The 25,324-nt window shown below is 37.9% G+C and overlaps 1 protein-coding gene across 1 annotated transcript; it reads left to right on the forward strand.

The window, feature by feature from the left end:
• The first annotated feature begins 14,469 nt into the window (after positions 1 to 14,469).
• Positions 14,470 to 17,683, forward strand: scxb (scleraxis bHLH transcription factor b). The gene is made up of 2 exons (XM_026926759.3): positions 14,470 to 15,417; positions 17,209 to 17,683. Exons 1-2 carry the CDS (start codon positions 14,866 to 14,868, stop codon positions 17,245 to 17,247), a joined length of 591 nt encoding a protein of 196 aa, XP_026782560.3. The 5' UTR covers positions 14,470 to 14,865; the 3' UTR covers positions 17,248 to 17,683.
• The last annotated feature ends 7,641 nt before the right edge of the window (positions 17,684 to 25,324 follow it).

Here is a 25,324-nt window from a genome sequence, read left to right on the forward strand (position 1 = left end):
TCAAAATCATATTTAATCGTATCATATTTAATATTTAGTACATGCAACTTCATGCAACGAATATAAAAAACACAATAATATATTATATTATAATACAAAATATTAAACCTTGTCTGTTATTACTGTTCCTGCTTTTAGCACTATTATCCATTTTTATAAAAGATTTTCAATAAATCAATAAATTCTATGATTTAAGATTAGTACCATTTTCAAGTACACAAACACCATTATCGTTTAGAAAAGAATAATACATGATGGGAAGTACTGTTATAGGAAAATAATCAACGATGATTGTTCTATTCTTCTTCACATTGTTAACCATGTTTATTTTACTAAAGAATCATACATTTTATTCATTTACAGTTACATTTACTGTTGTGGAGTGGCCACAAAATAAAGTAGTTCCTCTTGTCTTGCATTCTAACAGTTAGAAACAATTGCTCCTGCACCAGCTTCTCTTTTTTCCTCCTCTTGAAATGAACACGACAAAAAAATTGCAGCTTGTCAGGTTACAAAGAAACTGCAAAGCCCTAAGTCTTGAAGACATTAAAGCCTTACCTCTGACTCTTACAAAGCGCTGACACAGAAGATTCCTTCAAAACATGCTAAATAAACAATAAATAAATGTCGCTGGTAAATGTCCATGGGCTCAGGTTACTGTCTCTGTGGAGTTTCTGTGCATATTCTGTGCATATTCTGCATATGCACGTGGGTTTCCTTCGGGTTCTCTGGTTTCCTTCCAGCTCTTAAAAACGGGTTTGCTAGGTTTGTATGTGTGTGCATGGTGTATTAATAATAATTATTCATAAATATTAATATTAATATATAATTAATTATAATTAATAACAAATATAATTAATTATGTTAATATAAATATATACATATGATTTATATTAATATTAATTTACATTTAAATTTAATTTACTTTATAAGGATCTTTCTAACAGTTCTGTGATTTTTAAGGTATTGAGACAAACAGTTTTGATCTTCAGTAAAGTAAAAACACATAAACAACTTTTATATATATGTATATATTCTTGTGTAAAATATCTCAGATATATTTAGTGGCATGTAAATAATATATGTATAACATTAACTGATTTTTGCCCCTTAAATTCAGATAGAACCATATAATTCCAAAGTCTTGTTTTTTTTGTCCTAATTTATATTTAAGTAGAATTATGACATTCAGAAATCTTACCAGATGTCATAAAGGTCCATAGCTGACTTCTACATCCGATATGTGGAAGTACATTTGACTGGGCACACTGATTGATTATGTGGCAAAGGGAAACATGGTTAGAGCTCAAATAAACATTTGTGGAGTTTTTCACCACATTCCCATAAACAAGCCTATTGCACAGTCATTTTTCCTCTTTAGTTTGACAGGAATCACTTCAAATGTAAAGGTATATGCTGGACAAATCACATGATATACAATATGCTACTGTTGTACAATGGAATATGTAATCACGGATGGATTACAGCTGCTATGGGGAGCCCTGTGGGCTTTTTGGTGCCTGATGTGTGACTGCACTTACTAACTGGAACTATGGTTACCTCATAGCAACCAGAGACTAATATAAAGGGACTATAGCAAAAGGATTCTACCTGTATGTGTATCCATTTAGTGCTCCAAACATGGTGCACTAACATCTACATCTGCATTCAGATTTAAACCCGAAGTAGGCATGGCCTAACCCAGAAGGGGTATTTTTAATTTTTATATTAAATGTGTACCCTACCACTATGCCTCTAAAAACACTGGAAAAACCCCGCACTGTTAGTATGGTCTGTGAATTCTGACTCTGACAGTTCAGTTGAGTTGAGTTGAGTTGAGTTTATAATTGGGTTCAACTAGAGATGTCCACAAGATTGTTTTTCAATCCTAATTGTGCAGTTATTATTTTTATTTGTACCTGGCCATGATTTTTCTAACAAATTAGTTTGTTCTATTTTCCAAAATAATGCAGAAGCTGCTTTTCTAATGTAAACCTCTACAACCCAGACCAGGCAGTTACTAATGCATCACGCAGTGCCGCATGCTCATGTTAAGATTGCCTTATATTTTTATGCCTTGAGCTTCATATATGACCATTTTTGAAAGAAAAAAAACTTGCTGCTTGCATGTCCTGTAGAATCCAAGACTCAATGCACACATTTAGTCTCAACCAGATGGGAAAAAAAGAAAACAAAACAAGTGATGTCAAGCCAGATTTTTTTTTTTTAAATATTGTAACTCAGAAATAAATGCTAAACAGGAGAATCTATCATTCATTTATCATCAGTAACCACTTTATCCTGGTCAGGGCCGCAGTAGATCTGGAGCTTATCCCAGGCACACTGGCCCCAAGGCAGAAGAATTCACTCCAGATGGAATGTCAGTCCATTGCAGGGCATCCTGTACATACCCATTCACATCTATTGCAACTTAACGTAGCCAGTCCACCTACCTGCATATTTCTGGACAGTGGGAAGAAGACTAGAGAGCCTGGAGGAAACCCACGCAAACATGGGTTCCCACTGCATGGCTTCCCACTGCATCACCATGCTGCCCTAGGAAAATCTATGTTTGAGAAATTGTTTCAGCTTATCCACTCAGCATGCATGGTTCTACATCAATTACCTTTGTGCATCAGTATGATTTTCTTGTTCTTTTAAGGTAATTGTTCATTTCTGTTTAAAATCCTCATTTGGTGTCAGTTGATTATGGTGAAAGAGCTTGTGTTTTCAGCATTGATCTACCAAATATAATCTTGCTACACACACAAGAACCACTGTTTTTTATTATAAGATATTTTATGACCATTGTGACCCTATTCTTATTAACCACACTAAAATGGTTTTGTATTTGAACAGCTGTTCCCTACCACTATTAGACCTCTCCTGAGGACACTTAGCACTTGCAAAATATGGGTCCACCCCTTCTTTCTCAGCTTCTAGCCAAATTTCTCAGTTAGTAAATTTCAAATATATGCAATTTGTATAAATCTAGTCCATGAATGATCATCAATCCCTTGGACCTGTCTGATTTCACACCATATGAGATTATTTGTATTTTTTCAGGTTTTTGGTATCACCCTGCATCATATGTATGGGTTCCACATATCACATTAATTCTTTATTGTGTTCTTAGTTACATGGATGTACATAAATATCATCACTAATGCACTGCTATAAAATCCTTAAAAGTAGTATCGTTTATACAATTCTCACTTTCCCATGTAGTAAAGAATATGAGAATGTAACCCAAGTGGACTGTATGGAATGTGTGGCTTTGGTTCATTGTTTTCTGTAAGATATATGTTTCCCTCCTGGATTCACAATAATGTGTGTACAGTACAGGAAAAGCGGGAGGGGGGATTGACTTTTCTCTATCATGAAATGGTATTCACTGATATGTCATTCACAGGATGAGGTAAAAGCTAGCTACATGCTGTAGCGTGCAATAGTCATAAAATATGTGGGTTTACTACAGAACTCCAGAGCAAACCAGTAAGGAAATTGGGAAGACTTTTCACATGGTCCCTTATCATATGGATCAAATCACAGAAAAGGGGAGTTGTTTAATGGTCTACACTATGAATAGCAGTCAGTTTAAAAAGTATCCTCCCCATCAGGTGTTTGATGAAGTGTTTTATTGCTTTTGCGAGCGCATTGTTGGTTTATAAAACTGCCATAATTTACAGTGCCACAGAGTTTATGAGAATAAAAAGTCAACAGAAGAGGAGGACTTTATGGAAACACAGTATACCATAAGATTCAGAATCTTGCTTTGATGACTGTGCACACCATATGATCCATATGACAGTTTGCCTTTGGAGTATTTCATCACGCTCATAACTTTACTCAAGAGCCCAATGCATCGCTAACGATAACTTGAAGCAGTAAAGAAACCTCAGGGTTTGTGTTTTGAGGTAATGAACGCATTTTTGCTGTTTATGGCTCTATAAATGAACCTGAAATCCAAGCAGTGTATTCAAAGACCTGCATTTCCCTAAAGATCTCAATATTACAAATTTTTAGGTCCAGTGTGGACTGGAGGAAGACAAATAAATTTTATGTGACCCTATCCATCTCAAGGCACTCTCAATTCCTGTTATAACCACTGTGTATGAATGTAGGGAAGAGAATACGGCAATGTTAAATCTAGAAACTTCTTCAGGTTCTTTAGTTGTTCCTCTGGGAGATCTCATATTGCACTCTCCTACTGGAATAAACACTACAAAACACTACAGCAATACAACTACTATATAAACACCTGACCTGTACAACTGCACATTCAAACTGCAGATGTTATATCAGCAAATCATATGCAGCAAGACAATACGCAGTTGTCTGCTGTTGTAGCCCCTCCACATCAAAGTTGTGCATTCTGAGATGCTTTCTGCTCACCATGAATTTAAAGAGTGGCTATTTAAGTTACCCTAGCCTTCCTGTCAGCTTGAATCAAATTGAATCTTTTCTGACCTCTCTCATCAACAACTGCTGCTCATATATATATATATATATATATATATATATATATATATATATATATATTTTTTTTTCCCCCACATCATTTTGTGTAAACTCTAGAAACGCTTGTGAATGAAAATCCCAGGAGAGCAGAAGAATCTGAACTAGTCAAACCAGCCCATCTGGTACCAACAACCATGCCACAGTCACTGAGATTACATTTTTTCTTTCTTTCCCACTTTTTTATATATTATGATGTGACTGTTGTGAACCGTTTTCACAGTAGACCCATTAGCTGTGATAATTTTCTGGTAGGAATCCAAGTGCATGTGGAGTTACCAAACAGCTGACCCATGAGGATTTGGAAGAAATAAATCAAAAGATAATTGTGAAAGAAGGAAACCACAGCAGGATAGAAGTAGATCTCACCAAAATTGCAGCTCAGCGTTCAGCATTCAACGTTCAGCGTGATAGAAAAGAAAAATTTTTGTAGCTTTATTTCCTAATCAGCATGGATTCCATACACTAAATAAGGAGGTCAGTTGGTAGGATATAAGGATGTACTTAATGTACTTAAACATGTAATTATTGGCATTGTAAATGATACATCGAGAGTTTAGTAGTGTGTGCTGCAATAAGAGTGAATTAGATATCCTTTTCTAAATCACTGTGACTATATGTGGTGTCATTTAGATATTTTATGAGAGGACACTGCATACCAAATTATTTCAGTTCATGTGAGTACGACTCACAAATTTCTTGATTTTATTATATTGGCCTTTTTAGCTTTGTTCATACATGAGCTACTAAAGTGGATATCATATTCCACTGACAGTTTTGGCAGGGAGGACAGACTGCATTTTATTTCATAGTTATAGGGCTCTACTAAACAATGAAGGTCATGGATGAGTTGTACAAAAGTCCTTTGGAAAGAATTTTAAATATTTTTTTTTTAAATGTAGTACTCCATCTGTAGCCTAAGAACCCGTAAATGATAGTTATGTTTTATCTGGAAAAATCTTTCCTCTACTTTGAATGCAAATTCAGTAACTCATTAACAATGGACCAGAGGGCATATGGCACTATAGTCAGGAATAAAATGTGAAATAATGACAAAGTAAATGGTAAATAGAATTATAGTATGGAGATGCATTAATGAGAAGAGATTTGAATGTTCTTGTGTGCCAATGTATGTGAGCTTTTTTAATCTCTTAGGTTCACATTAGTAGCGAGGATGCAAAGGAAAGTAGCAAGGAAGAGACAAAAAATATAAATACAAACATGAAAAGACCCCAAACCAGTGAAATGATAAGCAAAACTATTATGAAAAAGGAAACATTATCCAAATGTTTTACTTTTTTCCAGCGTATACTATTATTCTACTGTATCTATGTATCTCCTTTTACTGACATTTAAAACAGAGGTGTGAAAAAAAGACTTCGAAGTTAGTCTTCCATTGCAGGCAGCCAAAAATGACATGATAGTCTACAGCTTAAAAAAAAATCTTTCCATAGCTTTAAATTATTCAGCATTAAACAATATGAGAGATCACAATGGCAGCTAAGAAAATAATAGCTAGCCTACTTTGCATTTCCAGATGAAGTTGTCTGTACTTTTGATTGCTACAGTATTAAACTTGTTTATGTATATCAAAAACATTTGATTTTCATATTTAAATTAAACATAAAACACAGAAAACAGTGTAAACTGAAATATAACTTAATACATTTACTAAAATAGGCTTAATATATCAAATTATTGTTTCCAAGTGAAATAAACAGCAGATATTTATTATTTAAACTTTTTTGCTTTTCTGCACAGTATTCACATGATGTCATTTTTAGTGAGAAAATGCTAGCTGGGATTTGCCCATTCCAATAATGGTACACAATGTGTAGTGCATATTTGCAGAAGGGTAAGGATTATGAATCTTATCTGGTAACAACTAGCGGACATCAAGGATCTGTGCTTGGAATTCTTGTCTTCTTACTGCATGCCATTAAGAGCATCCATTCATCATTTCTCCTGCTGTTGTTATTCTGTTATTGACAGCTCTGTTCTTCTGTCTTAGCAGCATACCTCATAAATGTCTCAATTTGGAGAACACATCACAAATGTAATGAGCATTTAATGACAGAATCACCAATAAGTCTGGCATGCCATTGTTATTCCCATCCCTGGTGATCTCCAATCATAGATATTTTCTCTGGATAACATCAGGAAGATCAGATTATTCATATCTGATGGCACATAAGGCACAACTTCTCATCTAGGCACTTTTCATTTCAAAACTGGACTACAGTATCTCTCAATTAGCTAGTATACCTGTTTGCACCGTTACACTCACCAAGCACTTTATTAGGAACACCTACTCATTTGTGCATTTATCTAATCAGCCAATCATGTGGCAGCAGTGGAAAGCATAAAATCATGCAGATACAGACCAGCAGAATTCTGCTTTTCCTTTCAGTTGCTTTGGATAAAAGTACCTGCCAACTGAATTAATTGAAATGGAGATGCATGATGCTACCACAACCATGCTTCTCTGCAGGGATGGTGTTCTCAGGGTGACGAGCAGTGTTGGGTGTCTGCCAGATATCACACTTTGAGCCAAAATGTCCAATTCAGACCAGAGAGATTTTTTCCACATTTGCTGAGTCTCCAACATGTCTTTTGGCAATGTCCAAAGAGGATTTTATATGACTCGCCACTCTTCCATAAAGCCCTCTTGGTTTCTTTCTCTGACTAATGCCATCCTTAATTGGTCACTGACTTTTTTATGGATGACCTCCTCTAGGTAGAGTCACTGTTGTACCATTTTCTTTTTCCATTTTTAAAATAATGTAATTAATTGTGCTCCACAGCATGTTATTTTTGTTTATAACCAAACCCTGATTGATATTTCTCCAGAACTTTATCCAGGATTTGTTTTGATAACTCCTTCATGATGCTGTTTGTTTAGATATGTTCTTTACCAAACTCTGGGGTTTTTCAGGAATGTATATTTATGTTGTGATCACATGACACTTTAATTGCACACAAGTGGACTCCATTCAACTAATTATGTGACTTCTGATGGCAACTGGTTGCACCAGAACTAATTTAGGGATGACACTGCACCAAGTGTATATATTTATACAACTACAACAATTAAGTTGTTTTTCTTATATAGTTTTTCACCTCCCATATCAATATTATCATCTATTTTACATATATTCATAATATAAATCCATTTGAGTTCCAGGTTGTAACACTACAAAATGTGGAAACATTCAAGGGGTGAACACTTATGCAAGGCAATGTAGGTTTTGTGACCGGTAAGTAAATAACATCGTTATTGATGATGCTAAAACCATGCACATGAAGTTTGCCAGACAAGAACCATATCAAGTGGGTAGAAAAAGACCATATCTAGTTTTGAGACAGGGGAAAAGGTTAAACAAATTTCCAAAACCCCAAAGCATTATCATATGCCATAATACATTGTTGACACAACCCATGTAGAACTCAGTAAATGATGGATTTGCCATGAACAGAAGAATGGCTTCCAGACTCACTCATGGTTTTCTGTCTACTTATGTTTCCATTGGCAAGGCTCTGTATGAACATCTTACTTTTCACAAGGAGCCTCATTGTCCATGCATGTGTGGTTGCACTTTATGAGCACTGTAGACAAAAGAGGCAGTAGCACATTTCATGTGCTGGAGTGGCCCCCATCTCCTCCTACTTCACGGTGTACAAAACTAGGCATCTCTACGCTCACATACCAGATGCAGTGAGGCTTGGAGACCACTTAGTTCATGACTCTTTAGTGAAACAGATTGTAGGAAATGAACACCAATCACTCAATCGTTGTGTTGCTCTTTTCACTTGAATGAGAATGAATTTTTCTCTCTTTACAGTGGTATAATAACTGAATGGTTCAGTAGCTAAAGTTATGGACCTGTGTTTCCAGCAGCACAACTGCACAACCCTGAACCTGAGTACACCCTCCAGGAATAGAAAATCTGATATATCCAAGTGACCAAAAATGGTAGAAAAATATGGCTCCTTTTTCGGAAGAAATGCAGAAGTACAGGTTAAGCTGGACATTGTGTTCAGCCATCTCTACAGTCTACCATAACTGGAATATTGCATTGTAGTACAAGTTACCCAACAAAGAAAGCAACAATAAAATATGGAACATTCCTTATTCTGCCAAGTGATCCTTCCTCTGGGTAACATTTAAAAACTTGGATCCATGTGAACATATCAATACAAATACAGATGGGAGGAAAATCATAGTATCATGCCACTTAGACATTACGAACTACATTTCTATAGGCTATGTGAGATGTTTTTTACTGTACAGTTTCATAGAGTTCATGCGGTCACTGTATGTAAGCCTTAAAGCTGTATCCCACTCCACTTAGAACTTGACATTCACATAGCAGTACAATATAAATCTCGAGTCTCACCTCTGGAAAGAATAAAAATATTTCTCAAGTTCCAGTGAAGAAAAAAGTCCAGGTTTTTGGGGAGTAATTTATTGCATTTCATCAAGCGTGCAAAGGATTTGAGCTGTAAACTGTTCGTTCTGTGTGTTTATTTTCAGTTTTACAGCCATTACAAGCAGAATTGTATGATTTGTGGTGTCTGCAAGTTAACGTGAGGACATTTCAGCCAGGCTCATTCTCAATCCACTTGGAAGACAGAATGAGAGTGAAGGTCAAAACAACATGATGTCACTGTATATGTCATTTTGTATCAAGAAAAAACACTACTGATTAAGTAAAACTTCACTGCTGCAATTCAGATAAGACAGAACACCCATTAAACATATTGTCAAGGTGTCTTAAAATGGATTAATAGGCTTTTAAGGCTCCATTAACATTTTGGGATTTAGTGTACCCACAATGTATAAGGTCTTTCTGGGTCAAAACTGTAAGACAACCAAGCGAGGCAATGTTTGTCAGTCTGGAATCTGTTCAACAAATAAAGATAACCAAATGACAAGCATGAAAACAGGAAATCATGTTATTCACAAATAAATGAGGACTTCAGGGGACTATACTCAACGAATAGCAATAACTGATTCAGCTAACGATTTATATAGGCTCTGCCTTTTGGATTTCCTCAGTGCTCAGTCAAACATTTTGCTCTACGTTTAATGACAATCATATGCACCCAATCTGCTACCTCATTGAAACACCCTCCCCACACCCACACACATATATATGTGCACACACACCACCACCCACACACACACACACGTGTGCTCTCTCTCTCTCTCTCTCTCTCTCTCTCTCTTTCACACACACAGACACACATAGACACACACACACAAACATTATTTGTACTTTTTATTGCATGAGTGCTCCTTATATAAATTGTGCCTTGTAGTACAATGACAATTTGAGAATTCATTGTTGAATGTTCATTGTAATTCCAAAATCCAAATTCACTTCAAACTCTTTTGTAAACCATTTGAACATTTTATAGCTTGCATTAAGGATTTTCATATTATTTCTATGCCTGGGAACACCAGCATAACCTGTTTGCCAAAAACCATAAAGAAAATCAACTATGAAGCCAAAGCTTGAGTGGGACAGTCACAACTGCACATTATATGACTGAATGGTGAAAAGTGCCAGCAAATATTTGTTCTAAAACTACATGTGCATGCACAATCCCCACACGCAAAATGGATGACTGATTTTTGGGTCCTAATCTCTACTAACAGCCTCACAGCCAAAAACATGAGCTCATAGGTCTTGCTGTGGGGATGATATAAGCCACCAGTTAGCTACTGCTTACATTACAAATGACCACAAGCAGCAAACAGCAGAGCTTTAGTAGATGAATCAGCACTACTAAGAGGGAGGGACACAACTCTTCATTTATATCTATTCACATTCTTCTATGATTTGAAAGCTGATGCAGTTTTTGTGTTTGACCTGTGATAATGCCTGACCTACAGCTTTTATTAGTATTCTTTACTTAAGATAAAGTGCACTGTGAGCTTTGAACTAGGTTTCTCTGGAGGATTAATATTGCACTTTATTCTTCTTATAAAGCTCTAAAAGACCTGCTAAGGGATGGGTACATACAGCCAAGCAGTTTTATTAAACTCACTCATAGCCATGTGCCTCCCAGAGCATTGAATTAATCATAATGCATCACTCATCACAAAGCAGGAATTTTACTACACTCAGCTAATCTATTCCAAACCATGAGGCTGAATGTAATAAGGAAAACTTATGTGACCCCCTGCCCCCTCTCTTTCAGCCTAAAATGGAAACCAGCCAAGCCTGCTAATATCCATTAATAAAAACAATCTCTACAAATTTGAAATTTCCTGTCGCCTAGCAATACCACTGACAAGGAAATCTGACCCTAAATATGTCATTTCTTCTGGAAGTTTATTGAATTTAGTGCCCCTGTTTCTTCATACAAAATCCCCACACTGACCACACTGAAACCTAAAGAAGTGCTGCTAACTAAAGCATGCTATGAAGAAATAAGCACAATGTTTCAGAAGTGTGAATGACAAATAAAATATCAGTGTGACATAAAAATATAAACCAGATGCTGTACCGAGAAGTGCTGTTTTAAATTATATTTACATTTTGCAATCAAGAGAAAAAAAATACATGTAATTTACCTGTAAAATAGATTCTCTTGGTGCTTGGAGTAGCTTTATGTTTAGGTAATCTACATAACTCTAGTTGATTTTAGTAGTTCTACCTCACCTAGTGTAGGAGACCTTTGACTTAATCTGGTGTGATTATGCAGTATAGCACCTGGTGCAGGAATACATGAAGAAGTTTTCATAAGGGAGAGTGGATAGAGAGGAGAATGCTTTGAATTTAAAGATCTGTTAAATTAGCAGAGAGGCATTGTTAGCAGAGCAACAGGCTGGTCCCAAGGCTCTACTTAAGAAGGCTTGAAATGGACTTTACAAGGCCAGGCTGAAAGGCCCCGTTGGTTTTGCCCTCACCAGCTGCCTCCTTTACAAGGCACACTTCAAAGATGAGGTCCTGACTCAGACCACACCTAGCATGGGTTATGGAGTTTCAGCAAAGCAAAAAGATTCACGGGTCAGTAGTGATGACTTCTTTTGTATGGTATGAGGACCCTTAACATTTGTGTAAGAAAATAGAGGTTCAACAGTTTATAGTATTCAGACTTAGGCTTTTCAACATAGAATCATTCAGTGCTTCTAATCTAATCCCTGAGCACAGTGTTTAGCCTCAACCATCCCTAACCCAGTTTAGATTTTAATTTTACAAGTTCTAGGTTGTAGGTCTAACTTAGTTAGAAGAAACTCCTCTTTTAAACCTATCAAAGGTTTCCTTCAAAGTCTAAATATATTCATTTATTCGTCTTGAAGTATATTATTCTTCAATGGTTAAGTTCATTGGTTTTAAGAGGTTCTTTGTATAGATATATTATGGGTTGTTATCCTCATTAAAGGGTTGTAGTTTAGATCACTTTCTGACAGGAAAACACTCACCTTAAGTGAGCTAGATTTGAGCTTTTTTCGAAGAATGTACCATGAAAATAATAGGGAAGTTAAGTAGATACGAGAGTGAGGAATGTAAATCTGGACCTGGCAAAGGGCCCTGATAGTTTAAGGGGTTAACAATTACTCTTAACTCATTTGCTGTCAATAGGTAGCATATTTGTAACCTGGACTGTTGAATTCAGAGTTTTGAGAGTTCCTTAAAGCTGAGAACCTGAAGAACTAAAGAACTGAGAACCTGAGTATATTAAAATGAGGTCCATCTGGTTGTCTTTTCTTTTTTATATAATATAGTCAATGTCAAAAGCACAGCATTTGTTTAAACTAAAGGGTAATATAAAGCTATGAGGACTGTCAGAGTGACTTTGATGGGCACTGGATTCCACAAGGTTCTGAGCAGTTCACTTTTTCCATCTCTCAGGCCCACTGACCTGCTTACTGTCTGAATTCTTTGGCTTCTGAGTAACGGGACAATTACAGCATGGAATTTCAGGGAGGACTGACTTCATTTGTGCTCCTGAAATAGAGGGACTGGTAGTCAAAAAAGCAAGGCCACAGATAGGCAATTACCAGAAGGCATCAAAGCAGTGAGGTTTGGGTTGCCAAATTATTCCTACTAAAAAAGCTGACCTTATAAGTGCTTATTTCCGCTCCATTGCTATATTCAAACTGCTTTGGGCTATTCATATATCTAATGAGATATAACATTTCACAACTATTTATGCCACTTTTGTGACATGTGAAATACTCTTTCTCTCAGTCCCACTCCTCTGGTTTTAAATGGGCCAGATGCAGAGACTGTGTCCCATTAGGGTCGGGTGCTTGTGAGCTTGGCACGTCCCCAGCAAGGGCTAGACAATCCTGTCCCTCAGCATTCTGGCCGTCCACCCGTCCATTCGGCCGACTCCGTAATGAGCCAGTCGGTCTGTCTGCGGTGCTGTGCAAAGGATTAGTTCCGAGTTTTGACAGCTCCCTAACCTGTGCCAAAAGCGAGAGGGAGGGGGGTTCTCTGTGAATAGTTTTTAGATTTTAACAGTGGAAGGAAGGGAGGAAGTTGGAGAGGCAGAGGGAGTAATAGCAATCAGATGCTGACAGCATGGCTCTGCTACTGAACTCATTCAGAGATATTAAATATCACTTGTGACACTGAGAAAAGGATAATGAAGAAAATCGGGTTTAGAGTGACAACATCCTGAGGGCAGGTGATGTCAGTTAAGCAGTAAAGTAATTCTGAATTCCTAAAAGGTTTGACAATAAAGAACTGCAAAGAACACTGTAGTGAAATTGAGAAATCTAAACCAAATTCAACACTCACCCTCCATCATTATTTGTGATTTTAGATGCTGCCAAGATATTGTCTTAAAGCCATTCACTATCTTTCCATTCACCGATCAACAGTGAGTTATTACTGCCTTCAGTGAGCTTTCATCAGTATGCCCATTTCTGAAACCGGTTTAAGCTCATATTAGTTTAAGCTCATTGGGGTTTGCTCTCTGTCACTTTTCAGTACCTTCCTGTGGCCTGAAGCAGTCATTCACTTTCATTAACCACCTATCCTTGACAGGGTGGTTCTTGGGAACACTGGGCATGAGGCAGGAATACACCCTGGATGGGATGCCAGTCAACATACATTCACACATTTGTTCACACAATTTATCTTACCCAATCCACCTAATAGCATGTTTTTGGGAGGTGGGAGGAAACCAGAGGACCAGGAGGAAACCCACATGGGCAGAGGAAGAACATGCACAGAAACAGTCATTTGAGCTAAGGACTGACTCAGAGACCCTGGAGCTATGAAGCTGCAAAGCTAGCCACTGCACCACCGTGCCACGCTGTCCTGAAGCACTTCCTTTTTAATCAGCGCTAGTGAACAAAGTCACCACTCTGCACATTTAAGAGCCAATGTTATGAATATATAATATGAATAATATAGGGGTGCCTGTAGTATTCACACTCAGCAACCATTTGTTTATTTTAACCTTTTAACTCTCAGTGTGCTATTCATAGGAAATCACATTACTCAGTAATTACTATGAATTATTCAGTGACTACATTGAAATTAACAGGAATATAATGAATCTTTGTTTGGACTCATTGAGAGCTCATGGGAGTTTGGGGGTTAACTGGAACTGTAATGATTTCTGTTTATTATAACTGCATGTCTTTAGGTAAGAAAGACACAAGTATTGTTAGCAGTATAAATATTCACTATTTGTGGGGTAATGAGAAGGATTTTTAGCATTTAGATCTTAAAGAGTGATATAGAACACTTTGTAGAAGACCATCAGGTTTCAATTGATGGAGAATGAAGGAAACACTTTTGAATCAATAAGTGTGTGTGAGTTCCATCGCATTTTCACCCTGGATTTTGCGTTTACAGTGAAAGAGGGGGAGCAGTCCCCAGCCACTCCCCCACCACTACTATACTCTCTCTCTCACACACACACGCACACACGCGCACACACACACACCCTATAAAGCCAAGGCATAAGGAAACACTCAGCCGTAATAACATGTGGAACTGTTGAGGGATGAACGCTAGTGCAACACACTATATACTTTTCCACTTATTCACCCACTCAGGCTGGTGCTTGACACACTGGTTCTTTAAAGAGCAATCTGCAGAAGGAATATGCACTCATAATGACTGAATCATCATGAAGCGACTGAGTCTATCATCACAGGATTGGTTTAAGACACCGTTGGATTTCCGCAAACAGTGCTGCTGTTAACTAAGTGAAGGACTACAGTTTGTCTTGTGTTGGTGTGTTGGTGAATAGGATTGAGGGGCAACTAGTGTGTTAAGGTTTGTCCCTGTGGCCGTCTGAGGACTGGGTAAAAGAGGTAGACCGCAGTCCCCCTTGGTGGAAGGCTGCGAGTGTGAGACAGAGCAGGTGACGATGTCCTTTGCCATGGTTCACCCGTCTCCTGCCCGTTTCCTTTACTCTGAGATAAGCATTCTTTCAGAGGACGATGAGAACGGCAGCGAAAGCTCAGGATCTGATGACAAATTTCATCTTTCCACTCCTGGGTACAACACTATCAAAGCAGGCTCTCGCAAACGGAAGTACGACTGCAGGCCATCAGTTGGAGCCACCGATCTTCACTTGCCAATCTCAGAGACCCGGCAGCGTAATGCAGCGAACGCTCGAGAGCGAGACCGAACAAACAGCGTGAACACGGCTTTCACAGCTCTGAGGACACTCATACCCACTGAACCAGCTGACAGGAAGCTGTCCAAGATCGAGACGTTACGGCTGGCCTCCAGTTACATCTCTCACCTGGAAAATGTATTATTGGTGGGAGAAGCATGTGGAGATGGGCAGCCCTGCCACAAAAGCAGTGGGGCTCAACACAACCATCTCCATAAGAGCATAGATGCGAGCCCAGACTCAGAGAACTCCCAGCCCAGACAGATCTGCACCTTTTGCCTCAGTAACCAGAGAAGACTGGTGAGTAACACACAGTACACCTGAGAAATTTGATGGTATTACATGAAGCAGTTCAGGGTAGACTACCTTGCCTTTTTAAAGCAGTGTTTATCTCTGAAAGGTCTCATCCACACATTATTTTTTATAATTATATTTATACAATAGCGTCTCTTTGTTCCCTAATTGGCCTGAATTTGTGATTTTTGTAGATTTAGTGGATTTATGCTGCATAATGATATATAAATTTAAAAACGTGTTGACACTCCACATTATTTATGTATCAAGTATGCCTATCATATCATTGAAATAGAAATTGTTCAAAGGTTTTTAGAGTTCATTTGTCTCACTACATGCTAAAGTACTCTAGCAACCAACCTGTTTTAAATTAATGTCACTGCATATAAATTTCAAGGTAACTGTCTGGACTTCAACCCTCCCTCCGAGTTCAATATGATTTACAGTGAATCTAATATTTTATTAATCTAATATTTTCAATCTAAAAAACATGACTAATTTAGGTTCTGAAACTTGGCACAAGTAAGGTTGGGCATAGCATCAGAGTTTTGTTTATTATATGTTATATGTTTATTATATTGCATTTCCTGTGTAACAGAATGAACATGACAAACAGCCAGTAAAAGTCAGGAATAGTGTGTGAAATGACATCAGCACACACAGAAGGCTATAGACATATTACTGTGCATCCCACATGACTGTGTGCTGCTCTGGAAACATCTGGCTTGCAAAATTCCTAAAATTCCAGTTAGATCATTGGTCTACGATCAGTGGATGCCCCTCAGATCCTAATGAATGCCAGCATCCCTGTGAAAGCTCTTAAATCATCACTTACGTGAAAAATTTAACCATATGACCAAAGTCTAGTACCTGTTTTACAACTCTAACCGAAAGACATGCAGGGAAAAGGGCTCAATAAATACACCAAGAATTGAAATCTCTGACATAATTTATTAGATTACTGCATTAATGCTTAAAATTAAACATAAAATGTAATTATGTTTAATTGGGATAATAGAAAAGCACAAGCAATTTATAATTTAAGGTAATGCAATAACACTGAACTATAATTCATTTTTATGTTTCCAGGCAATAACAGATGCAGGCATATGTACACATACGCACACACACACACACACACACACACAGACACACACACACACACACAATAACCATACTGGTCCTTTTGTCTGCAGCTTTAGGAAGTTTGGTAATCCAATCAGTGTCTGCACATGGCTGTAATGATGTAGTATTACTCACTACATTACTGTTACTCACATTCAACCTTCAAGAGCAGTTAGTTTGACTATAGTAATCCACAGTTATATATCATTAAGTTATACATCATGAAATACTCATAAGAATTCAGATATGAACGCACGGTTTGAGTGTACCAATGGCACTAACCTCAGGTTAACAACAGTGTGAACAAGAGTAATTCATGCCAGCTGGCTCTCACAGCATACAAGTGAGATTGGAAAAATTGAGGCATGCTGCCCCCTCAGCTGACGTTATGGCCAGACACCCTGTACCTCAAGGAGATCAGGTTCCCTAAAAGCGCTCGCTTTCAGATAAAACCCTAATTACTTCTCACGGCACTGAAGAAAGGCTGGCGGCTTATTTATGGTTAGTTACACCATTTTAGTGTAGTTTAGCATTTTAATGTCTGTATTTAATGTGTTTATATTAAGATCTATTACAATAAATTCTATTACAAAGTGCCTGACTAAAATCTTGAAACTGGAGATGTTACTTGTGCTGTGAAATTGACTTATTGTTATTGCTTTGGTGTTTCAGAACAAAGACAGAGAAAGAAAAACAGCTATAAGAAGTTAATGATGAAGAAGAAGAACATACTGTGCATTCACCTGAATTCTAACTGTATGTTTTTCCTAATGTATTGTAAGTATGCTACTGCAGCATCATACATGAACCTTTATTTATCCTATAATTGTACATTTATTAATGGACTGCATCCCTGTGGACTACACCAATCACTTTGCTACAGTGGCTTCATGTGTCAGAGCTTCGAGGACTTTACTTTCAATCATTAGCACACAATGTTTGTGCTGAACAGGGCACATTAAGACTCTATGAATTTAAGCATTGAGAAGACAAAAGACTACATATAATTTCTTGATATCAAAAGAAGAAACCAGCACTGATTTGCTAAATGCTATATTATAATGGAGATGAATCAGTTCACCTTTGACCTGCTCCAGCTTTAACAGCAAGAGTGGAATAAAGTTCTTTCAGATTCTGATAAACATCAGCCCTTACCTGTGTCTACTTTGTTTACAATTTGAAATGTGCAGATATCAGTTATAATGTGAAGTAAATGGTCTTATCTATGCAGTAGTTCTGTGCCACTTATTAATATTATGTTTGTAATCAAATTTCGGTATCAGAATAGCTTTCTGTATACGTAACACTAGTGCTTTGATTGCTTATTTAATCAATTCGTTAATGACAAGAAAAAATTAAAATTACAGCTATCGAATGACAGAGAAGTCAAGACATGAATGTGTGTGTATGTGAAAGAGAGAGACAGACAGACAGACAGACCATTGGAGTTTTGTGTTCACAGGAGATCTGGAAAATTATCAGTCACAAATTGTTCTCTACTTTACCTGTAGATTCTGTTACACACGCATTCCACACACACACACAGAAGCAATAAGTGCATAGTATTCCCCCATTAAAACACGAGTATTTACTTCTGTCAGTCCACACACTTTCATTCTTCATACTGCACTTTTCTATCACTCCTGCTGAGCCTGATACTGTGATTGAGAGACTGATTGTCATTTTATTGCCTTTAATACTTGTGGCAACACGATGTTCAAATTTCAGCATGGCACAATAATCGTATTGTCCATAAATTCAACATTTCAGGCAGGCATTGAACCAGAGGGATGATCCATGCATTATATTTGCAGAAGAAGTTATATATGCATGTACTTTATATTTTGCCAACAAGATAAAAATGAAAATGTAATATAGTGTAAGGTCATGTCATTTTTTATGATGAAAAATGTCCTACCCTTATCAGACTAACCTCTCAGAAAGTTTACTTCCTGTGTTAAGCATTGGGCTAAATGCAGTTTCATCTGATAACATAATAGGGATGGCACAGTGGCACAGAACTGCCACTTCACAGCTCCAGGGTCCCCAGTTTGATCCTGAGCTCAGGTTACTGTCTGTGTTGAGTCTTGCATGTTCTCCCTGTGTCCAAGTGGGTTTTCTCTGGCTTCTTCCCAAAAACATGCTGGTAGGTAGATTGGCAACCCCAAAGGTATTAATGAGTCTGGGAATGTGTGTATGCATGGTGTCCTGTGACGGACAGGCATCTCATCCGGGTTTGCCTAGAGCTCCTGGGATAGACGCTGGATCCACTGTGACCCTAACCAGGATAAAGCACTTATTGAAGATAAATAAATGAATGAATGTGTATTTCATAACAATTTAAAAATTGAAAACAAATATTGAACAAATATCTTACTGCCATTTTCTTCAGGGAGTCATCACAGCTTCACATGATTCTTCAGCCAGCTTCAGGTTAGGGCTGACTTACCCAGTAGACACCCTGTGAACTCTGAACTCTGTGACCCGTGTATTGTGCTCAGATAATTTACTCCACTTGCTCCCCCTCCTCTGTCTGAATCCATTATCCAACAGCAACACAAGTCTATTCTCAGAGTTGCAGAGCCATCCAAATTCCCCATTGCTACAGACAGAAAGCCACTGACTGCTGGAGTAAAACATGAGATTTTTGCAGCATTTGTTTTGTTCAAAAGGGTATTGCTCTGTTGCAGTGCTTAACACTAGCCTGCCCTCTGTCATCTTTGTGTGATTTTACTCCTCCTGACCATCACGCTGTGTGATTGAGTGGACCTTGTCAAATGTCAAAGTCAAGGCAAGAAGCCATAAGCCATAAAAAAAATCTGCTGAAGCTGTCTATGGCAGAGTTTTACAGTTTGGTGATTTCTGAAGCAATCTGTGGACCTGCGTGTGATTATCTGCTTGTTGTTTGGTCAGACTCTTTTAAGTGAATTATCTCATCTTGTAAGGGTATGTGTTGACTAAAGCAGCCTGTAGCCTGCAGACATACTTGTGGTGGCAGGGATGACACATTAAAAAAAAAAGTGTATGTGTGGTCGGTCAGATTTAAGATAATATATTACGTATAGTTTATTTAAAAATATTAAGTTTCTTATCAACACCTGATTTCATTTCATTTTGAAACAGTCACATTCAATCTCATGTTCAAAAGAAATTATCATACACCTGTCATCACCTGTCATTACCTGTCATGAAATTATTCTGATTAACCCCAAATAAAGACCAGCTGTTTCTGTAGGATGTTATTGACATCTTCTTGGTTTCATCTGACTGCTGAAGCCATGGTCCACAAAGAGCTTACAAAGCATGCATGGTATCTCATTTGTCAAAAGATATAAATCAGGAGAGGGGTACAAAAGAATTTCCAAAACATTAGATGTACCATGGAGCACCATGAAGGCCATCATCAACGAGTGGAGAAAATGGAGCACCAAAGTGACATCACCAAGAACAGGACGTTCCTCCAAAATTTACAAAAGGACAAGACAAAAACTTACCAGGGAGGCTGCCAAGAGACCTACGGCAACATTAAATGAGTTGCAGGAATATCTGACAAGTACTGATTACTCTCAGCATATGACAACAATCTCTCATATTCTTCACATGTCTGGGCTATGGGGGTGGGGTGGCTAGAGAGAATCCCTTTCTCACAAAAAATATCCAAGCCCCACTAAACCACCCGGCTTTTATCAAGGTGGAGGGAATCATGAATAGCTACAAATACCAGTCGATTTTAGGGCAAATCATTCAGGTGACTGCTAGTAAGCTGAATATGAAAGTATTAGTTTAGGAGTGTTCATGCTTATGCAAACAGGTTATTGTACATTTTTATTTATTTTTTTTCCCCCTAAAATGATTCTTATTGTTAATCACTTTAATTTATAGGTTGCAACTTCACAATAAAGGTAGAAAAATATCTTTCTTCAAAAATATCTCTATTTTTTTTTTACGTTCAATTCAATTCAGTTCAATTCAATGTTATTTATATAGCTCTTTTAACAATGGACATTGTCACAAAGCAGCTTTACAGAAATAAATACATTCAGAATATAAATTTTAAATGACTTTATCCCTAATGAGCAAACCAGTGGCAACGGTGGTAAGGAAAAACTCCCTGAGATGATATGAGGAAGAAACCTTGAGAGGGACCAGACTCAAAAGGGAAACCATCCTCCATGGAAAGGGAAAAAAGGGAAACCAACCATGTCTGGGTGACAACAGATTACAAATAAATCCCTTCTATAACTGTGTACTACATAGACTAATAGTGCAATTGTGTAACAAGGAAATTCATTACAGTTTTCACATGAAGTCTGTTTTGTTGAACTTATACACTGTTCGCTGATGGAGACTTGAATGCAAAACTGTTCATGGCAATTGCAGTCCTAAAGCTATCAGAGCAATTGTAGTCCTAAGCCATCATAACATAACCATTCATATGAATTGTGGTCCAAAGCCCTTTTCATTGTTTTTAAGTGGTACCATCCTCTGTAATCTCAGTGATCTTCAGACTGTCCATATGGGGCCTCAGCACCAGTGAGTGGTTTAGAAGTGATGAGAACTCCAACCAGATGCAGGGTAGCAGGATGGATCGGGCAGGTCCGGAGAGCAGAAGGGGTCAGGATCACTGGTATCTCAGGAGTAGCATGTGTAGCTCGACAGAGAAAGAGGGAGAGAGAGAAAAAGAAACACAGATGATTACATTGTCATGTAATGGTAAAGGACAATGTACATTGTGTGCAAAGTGTGAGCAGGGACTCCAGCAAGACTAGCTATGACAGCATAACAAGAAGGGCAAGCCAGAAGGTAACACGGACATGAGGGTGCCCTGGGACATAAGGCAGCCAGCCACTCCACCGTCAACAAATCTGAGTGAATGTGTGAGAGTAGGGGTTGACAACATCCAAACATCCCAGTTCACCACAGCACTCTATGCCCATGAACCCTCCAGATCTGCTCCTTTACCTAAGAAAAAACTATTCACAAAAGTCTCAATTAAACAAATGTGTTTTCAGCCTAGACTTAGACATTAAGACTGGCTTTGTAAGAGAAAGCTCTACTCCTGCTGTAGCCTTCACTATTCGAGGTACCAACAAATAGCCTGCACCTTTTGATTGAAGTAGGCGTGGTGGATCATAAAAGACCAAAAGTTCACTCAAGTACTGTGGTGCGAGACCATTCAGTGCTTTAAAGGTCAATAGTAGTATTTTATAATCAATGGGAAATTTGATTGGGAGCCAATGCAGTGTGGATAAGATAGGGGTGATGTGGTCATATCTTCTGGTTCTAGTAAGGACTCTTGCACCTGCATTCTGGACTAACTGGAGCTTGTTTATGCACCTACTGGAACAGCCAGACAGTAAGGCATTACAATAATCCAACCTAGAGGTAACAAAAGCATGAGCTAATTTTTCTGCATTGTGTAGTGACATTATATTTCTTTTTTTAGCAATATTTCTGAGATGAAAGAAGGCTATCCTAGTAATATTATCTACATGAGCTTCAAAAGAAAGACTGGAGTCAATAATCACACCAAGGTGTTTTAATGCTGCACATGATGAAACAGAAAGGCCATCTAGAGTTACTATGTAATCAGAAAGCTTACTTCTAGCTGCGTGTGGTCCTAGTACAAATACTTCTGTCTTAATAAGCATCCAGTGTCTAATGTCCTTTACACATTCCTCAACTTTATTAAGCTGGTGTCTGTCATCTGACTTTGCTGAAACATACAACTGTGTGTTACCGGCATAACAGTGGAAGCTAATACCATGTTTATGAATAATTCTGTCCAGATGTAGCATATATAAAGAACAGAGCAGTGGGCCTAAAACAGAACCTTGCAGAACACCAAACTTTACCTTAGTGTGTGTAGAGAAGTCACCATTTACATCTACAAACTGATAACAATCAGTCAAATGAGACCTGAGCCAGTAGAGGGCCGTTCCTTTAATTCCTACAACATTTTCTAGTCTATCAAGGAAAATAGCATGATCGATGGTATCAAAAGCTGCACTAAGGTCAAGCAACACAAGCAAGGAGACACGACCCTGATCAGAGGCCAGTAGTAGGTCATTTAGGTTGAAGTCAGGTTTTTTAATAAGGGGTTTGATGACTGCTCGTTTAAATGATTTACAGTGGATATAAGAAGTCTACACACCCCAATTTAAATGGCAGGTTTTTGTGATGTAAACAAAAATCCAAAAAGAAACCAAGATAAATGATGTAAATAATGTTTGTTAATTAATTTTTTTGCCTGAAATATTCTAATTTTGCCATTGAAAAAATTCATGAAGTCATCACTGCTATGTAATGATTGTTTGCATGTTTCTATTGTGGTCTTATTCCTAGTTAATTTTGCTACAGTATTAAATAAGAATCTAGGATTATTTTTATTATCTTCAATTAGGGTGGAGAGACACATTGATCTTGCAGCACTAAGTGCTTTTCTATAGCTCAGGAGGCTCTCCTTCCATGCGGTTTGAAATACTACCAATTTAGTTTGATGCCACTTACATTCTGTGGTCTGTTTTAAGGTGTGTGTGAGATTGTTATATACCAGGGTGCTAGTTTTTCTCTCTAATTATTTTTCTTTTAAGTGGAGCTACCTTATCTAAAGTGTAGCAGAACTCTGTTAAGCATTCAGTTGCCTGATTAAGGTCTGTGGGGTCAGATGGTGATCCAGTCATAGTTGATAACTCTGGGAGATTATTGATAAAACTCTGTGCAGTAGCTGATGTGAATGTACATTTGACATTAGAGATCTAATATTTAACAGTCCTAGCTTCAGATCAAAGGTGCTGGCTGTGCATTTAGTATGCTTAATTTTATGTTAATTAGGTTACTAAAACAAACATTCTGAGTATTTCTACATTTTTGTTTAGCTCAGGGAACAGACACAGTTTCAATATGTTGGAACCTAAGTGACGACTCAGTGCAGCTAGCAGACGATCGGTTTAGCCTGCCTGTCTGCTCCCTGGCCTTTGCTCTGGAATGTCACTGGTTAACTAGGCCCATATCCTGAGACTATGTGCTATGCTACAAGAAATGAGAGCAGCACCTTCCCAAGTGGGATGGACACTGTTCCGCCAGCTTTGCCCTCAAAATTAATCCAATTATCTATAAAGCCTACATTGTTATTGGAACACCACTTGGACATCAGAAGTTCAGCAACCATAACCTGCTGTAAGCTACATCGCCACGCCGCATTGGGATGGGGCCAGAGCATATTACTGCATCGGACATTGCCTTCACTAATTTACACACCTCTACAATGCTACTCTTAGTGACCTCTGATTGACGAAGGCATATATCATTAGCTCCTACATGAATAACTATCTTTGAAAAATTCTCAATAATACATCACAAAAACCTGCCATTTTAACAGGGGCGTGTAGACTTTTTACATCCATTGTAGGTATGTTTAATAAGCCTTTCATCTATAGGTAGTTCTCCTAAAGGAATCTTGCAAATACACTCACTGAGCACTTTATTAAAAATACTATATTAATACTGGGTAGGGCCTCAGTTTGCTCTCAAAATAGCATCATGTGGCATCTACGAGTGGAGGGGGAGCCAATGTGATGGAATTTACTCTAGATTTAAATGACTAAGCCACTGGGAAAATATCCCAGTGAATAATAACCCCAATGAGGACACAGGTAAGTTACCAAAGGATGGTAAACTGAGACGTGGGTACTCGTACAAAAAAAAAAAAACTCCTTTATTGACAATAAATAGTAAAAATCACATTAGTTAGATACATCAACTTGTTCCATCACTGCCGGTTTACCCACAAACAAAACAGAAACAAAAAGAACAAAAAAAAAAAAAAAAAAAGCAGGGTAGGCTAACTGATGACTTAGTTGGTCCCCTAGCACCATGCCACTACACACAAACACACTGACACACAGGCACTGTGAAAAGGTTGATTCAGCGGCAAAGACACAGCACTCAGTGAGAAAACCCCGCCACCAAAGGACGGGGACTGCTAGCCTCCCTACCCTGGGACCTGTCAGCTCCTGAAAAAGACACACACAAACATTAATCACTGACTCCAAAATAAACAGCACAGAAAAAAAAAACTCAGAACAATTAAACAGAGGAAAGGGGATGGGGCACAATGAAATAAACTTTGTGCCAAAAGCAAAACAAACAAAAAGACAAATGGATAATTATAAAAAACTGGCAGATATCAATGATAATTATGCCAGCAAAACAAACAAACAAATCAATTCACAATCAGTAATAATAAGAAAAAGAAACGAAAACTAACGGCAAGATCGCTTAAACACCAAATACACAAAATATAGTTATTAAATACATAAAACAAGAGCTAGCAAACACTAACAACAATGACATCAAATAAACCAAAACACAAGAGAAAACAAAAGAAAAACAAATCAACTACAACAAGTAAATGAACAGGTTATCAAAACAAGAAAGAAAACAAGCAAAACCAGTTGGAACCACGCCACTGGCCACGACACAGCATGGGGGAAAGGTAAGCTTATCTGTTTTCACACTGAAATGGCAGACAAATCCTCCATGCAAAGATAGCATAAATACAGTCCAAAAGAAAGACAACATAAAAATGTAACCAAAACAGCAGCCATAATAATAAACAGCAGCCGTGATAGCAAAACATCATTGGCGTCAGCAATCAGTGTCTTCGGACCACATATACATTTTATCCCTGCAGCCTGAACGCAGGAAATGTCATCAGACATGCAAATTCACCAGGAAAGTGATGCTACAAATCATAATATGCGGTTGCTCAAAATGTCAACAGCCA

The sequence above is a fragment of the Pangasianodon hypophthalmus genome, chromosome 1 (genome assembly GCF_027358585.1).
Source record: "Pangasianodon hypophthalmus isolate fPanHyp1 chromosome 1, fPanHyp1.pri, whole genome shotgun sequence".
Taxonomy (NCBI): Eukaryota; Metazoa; Chordata; class Actinopteri; order Siluriformes; family Pangasiidae; genus Pangasianodon; species Pangasianodon hypophthalmus.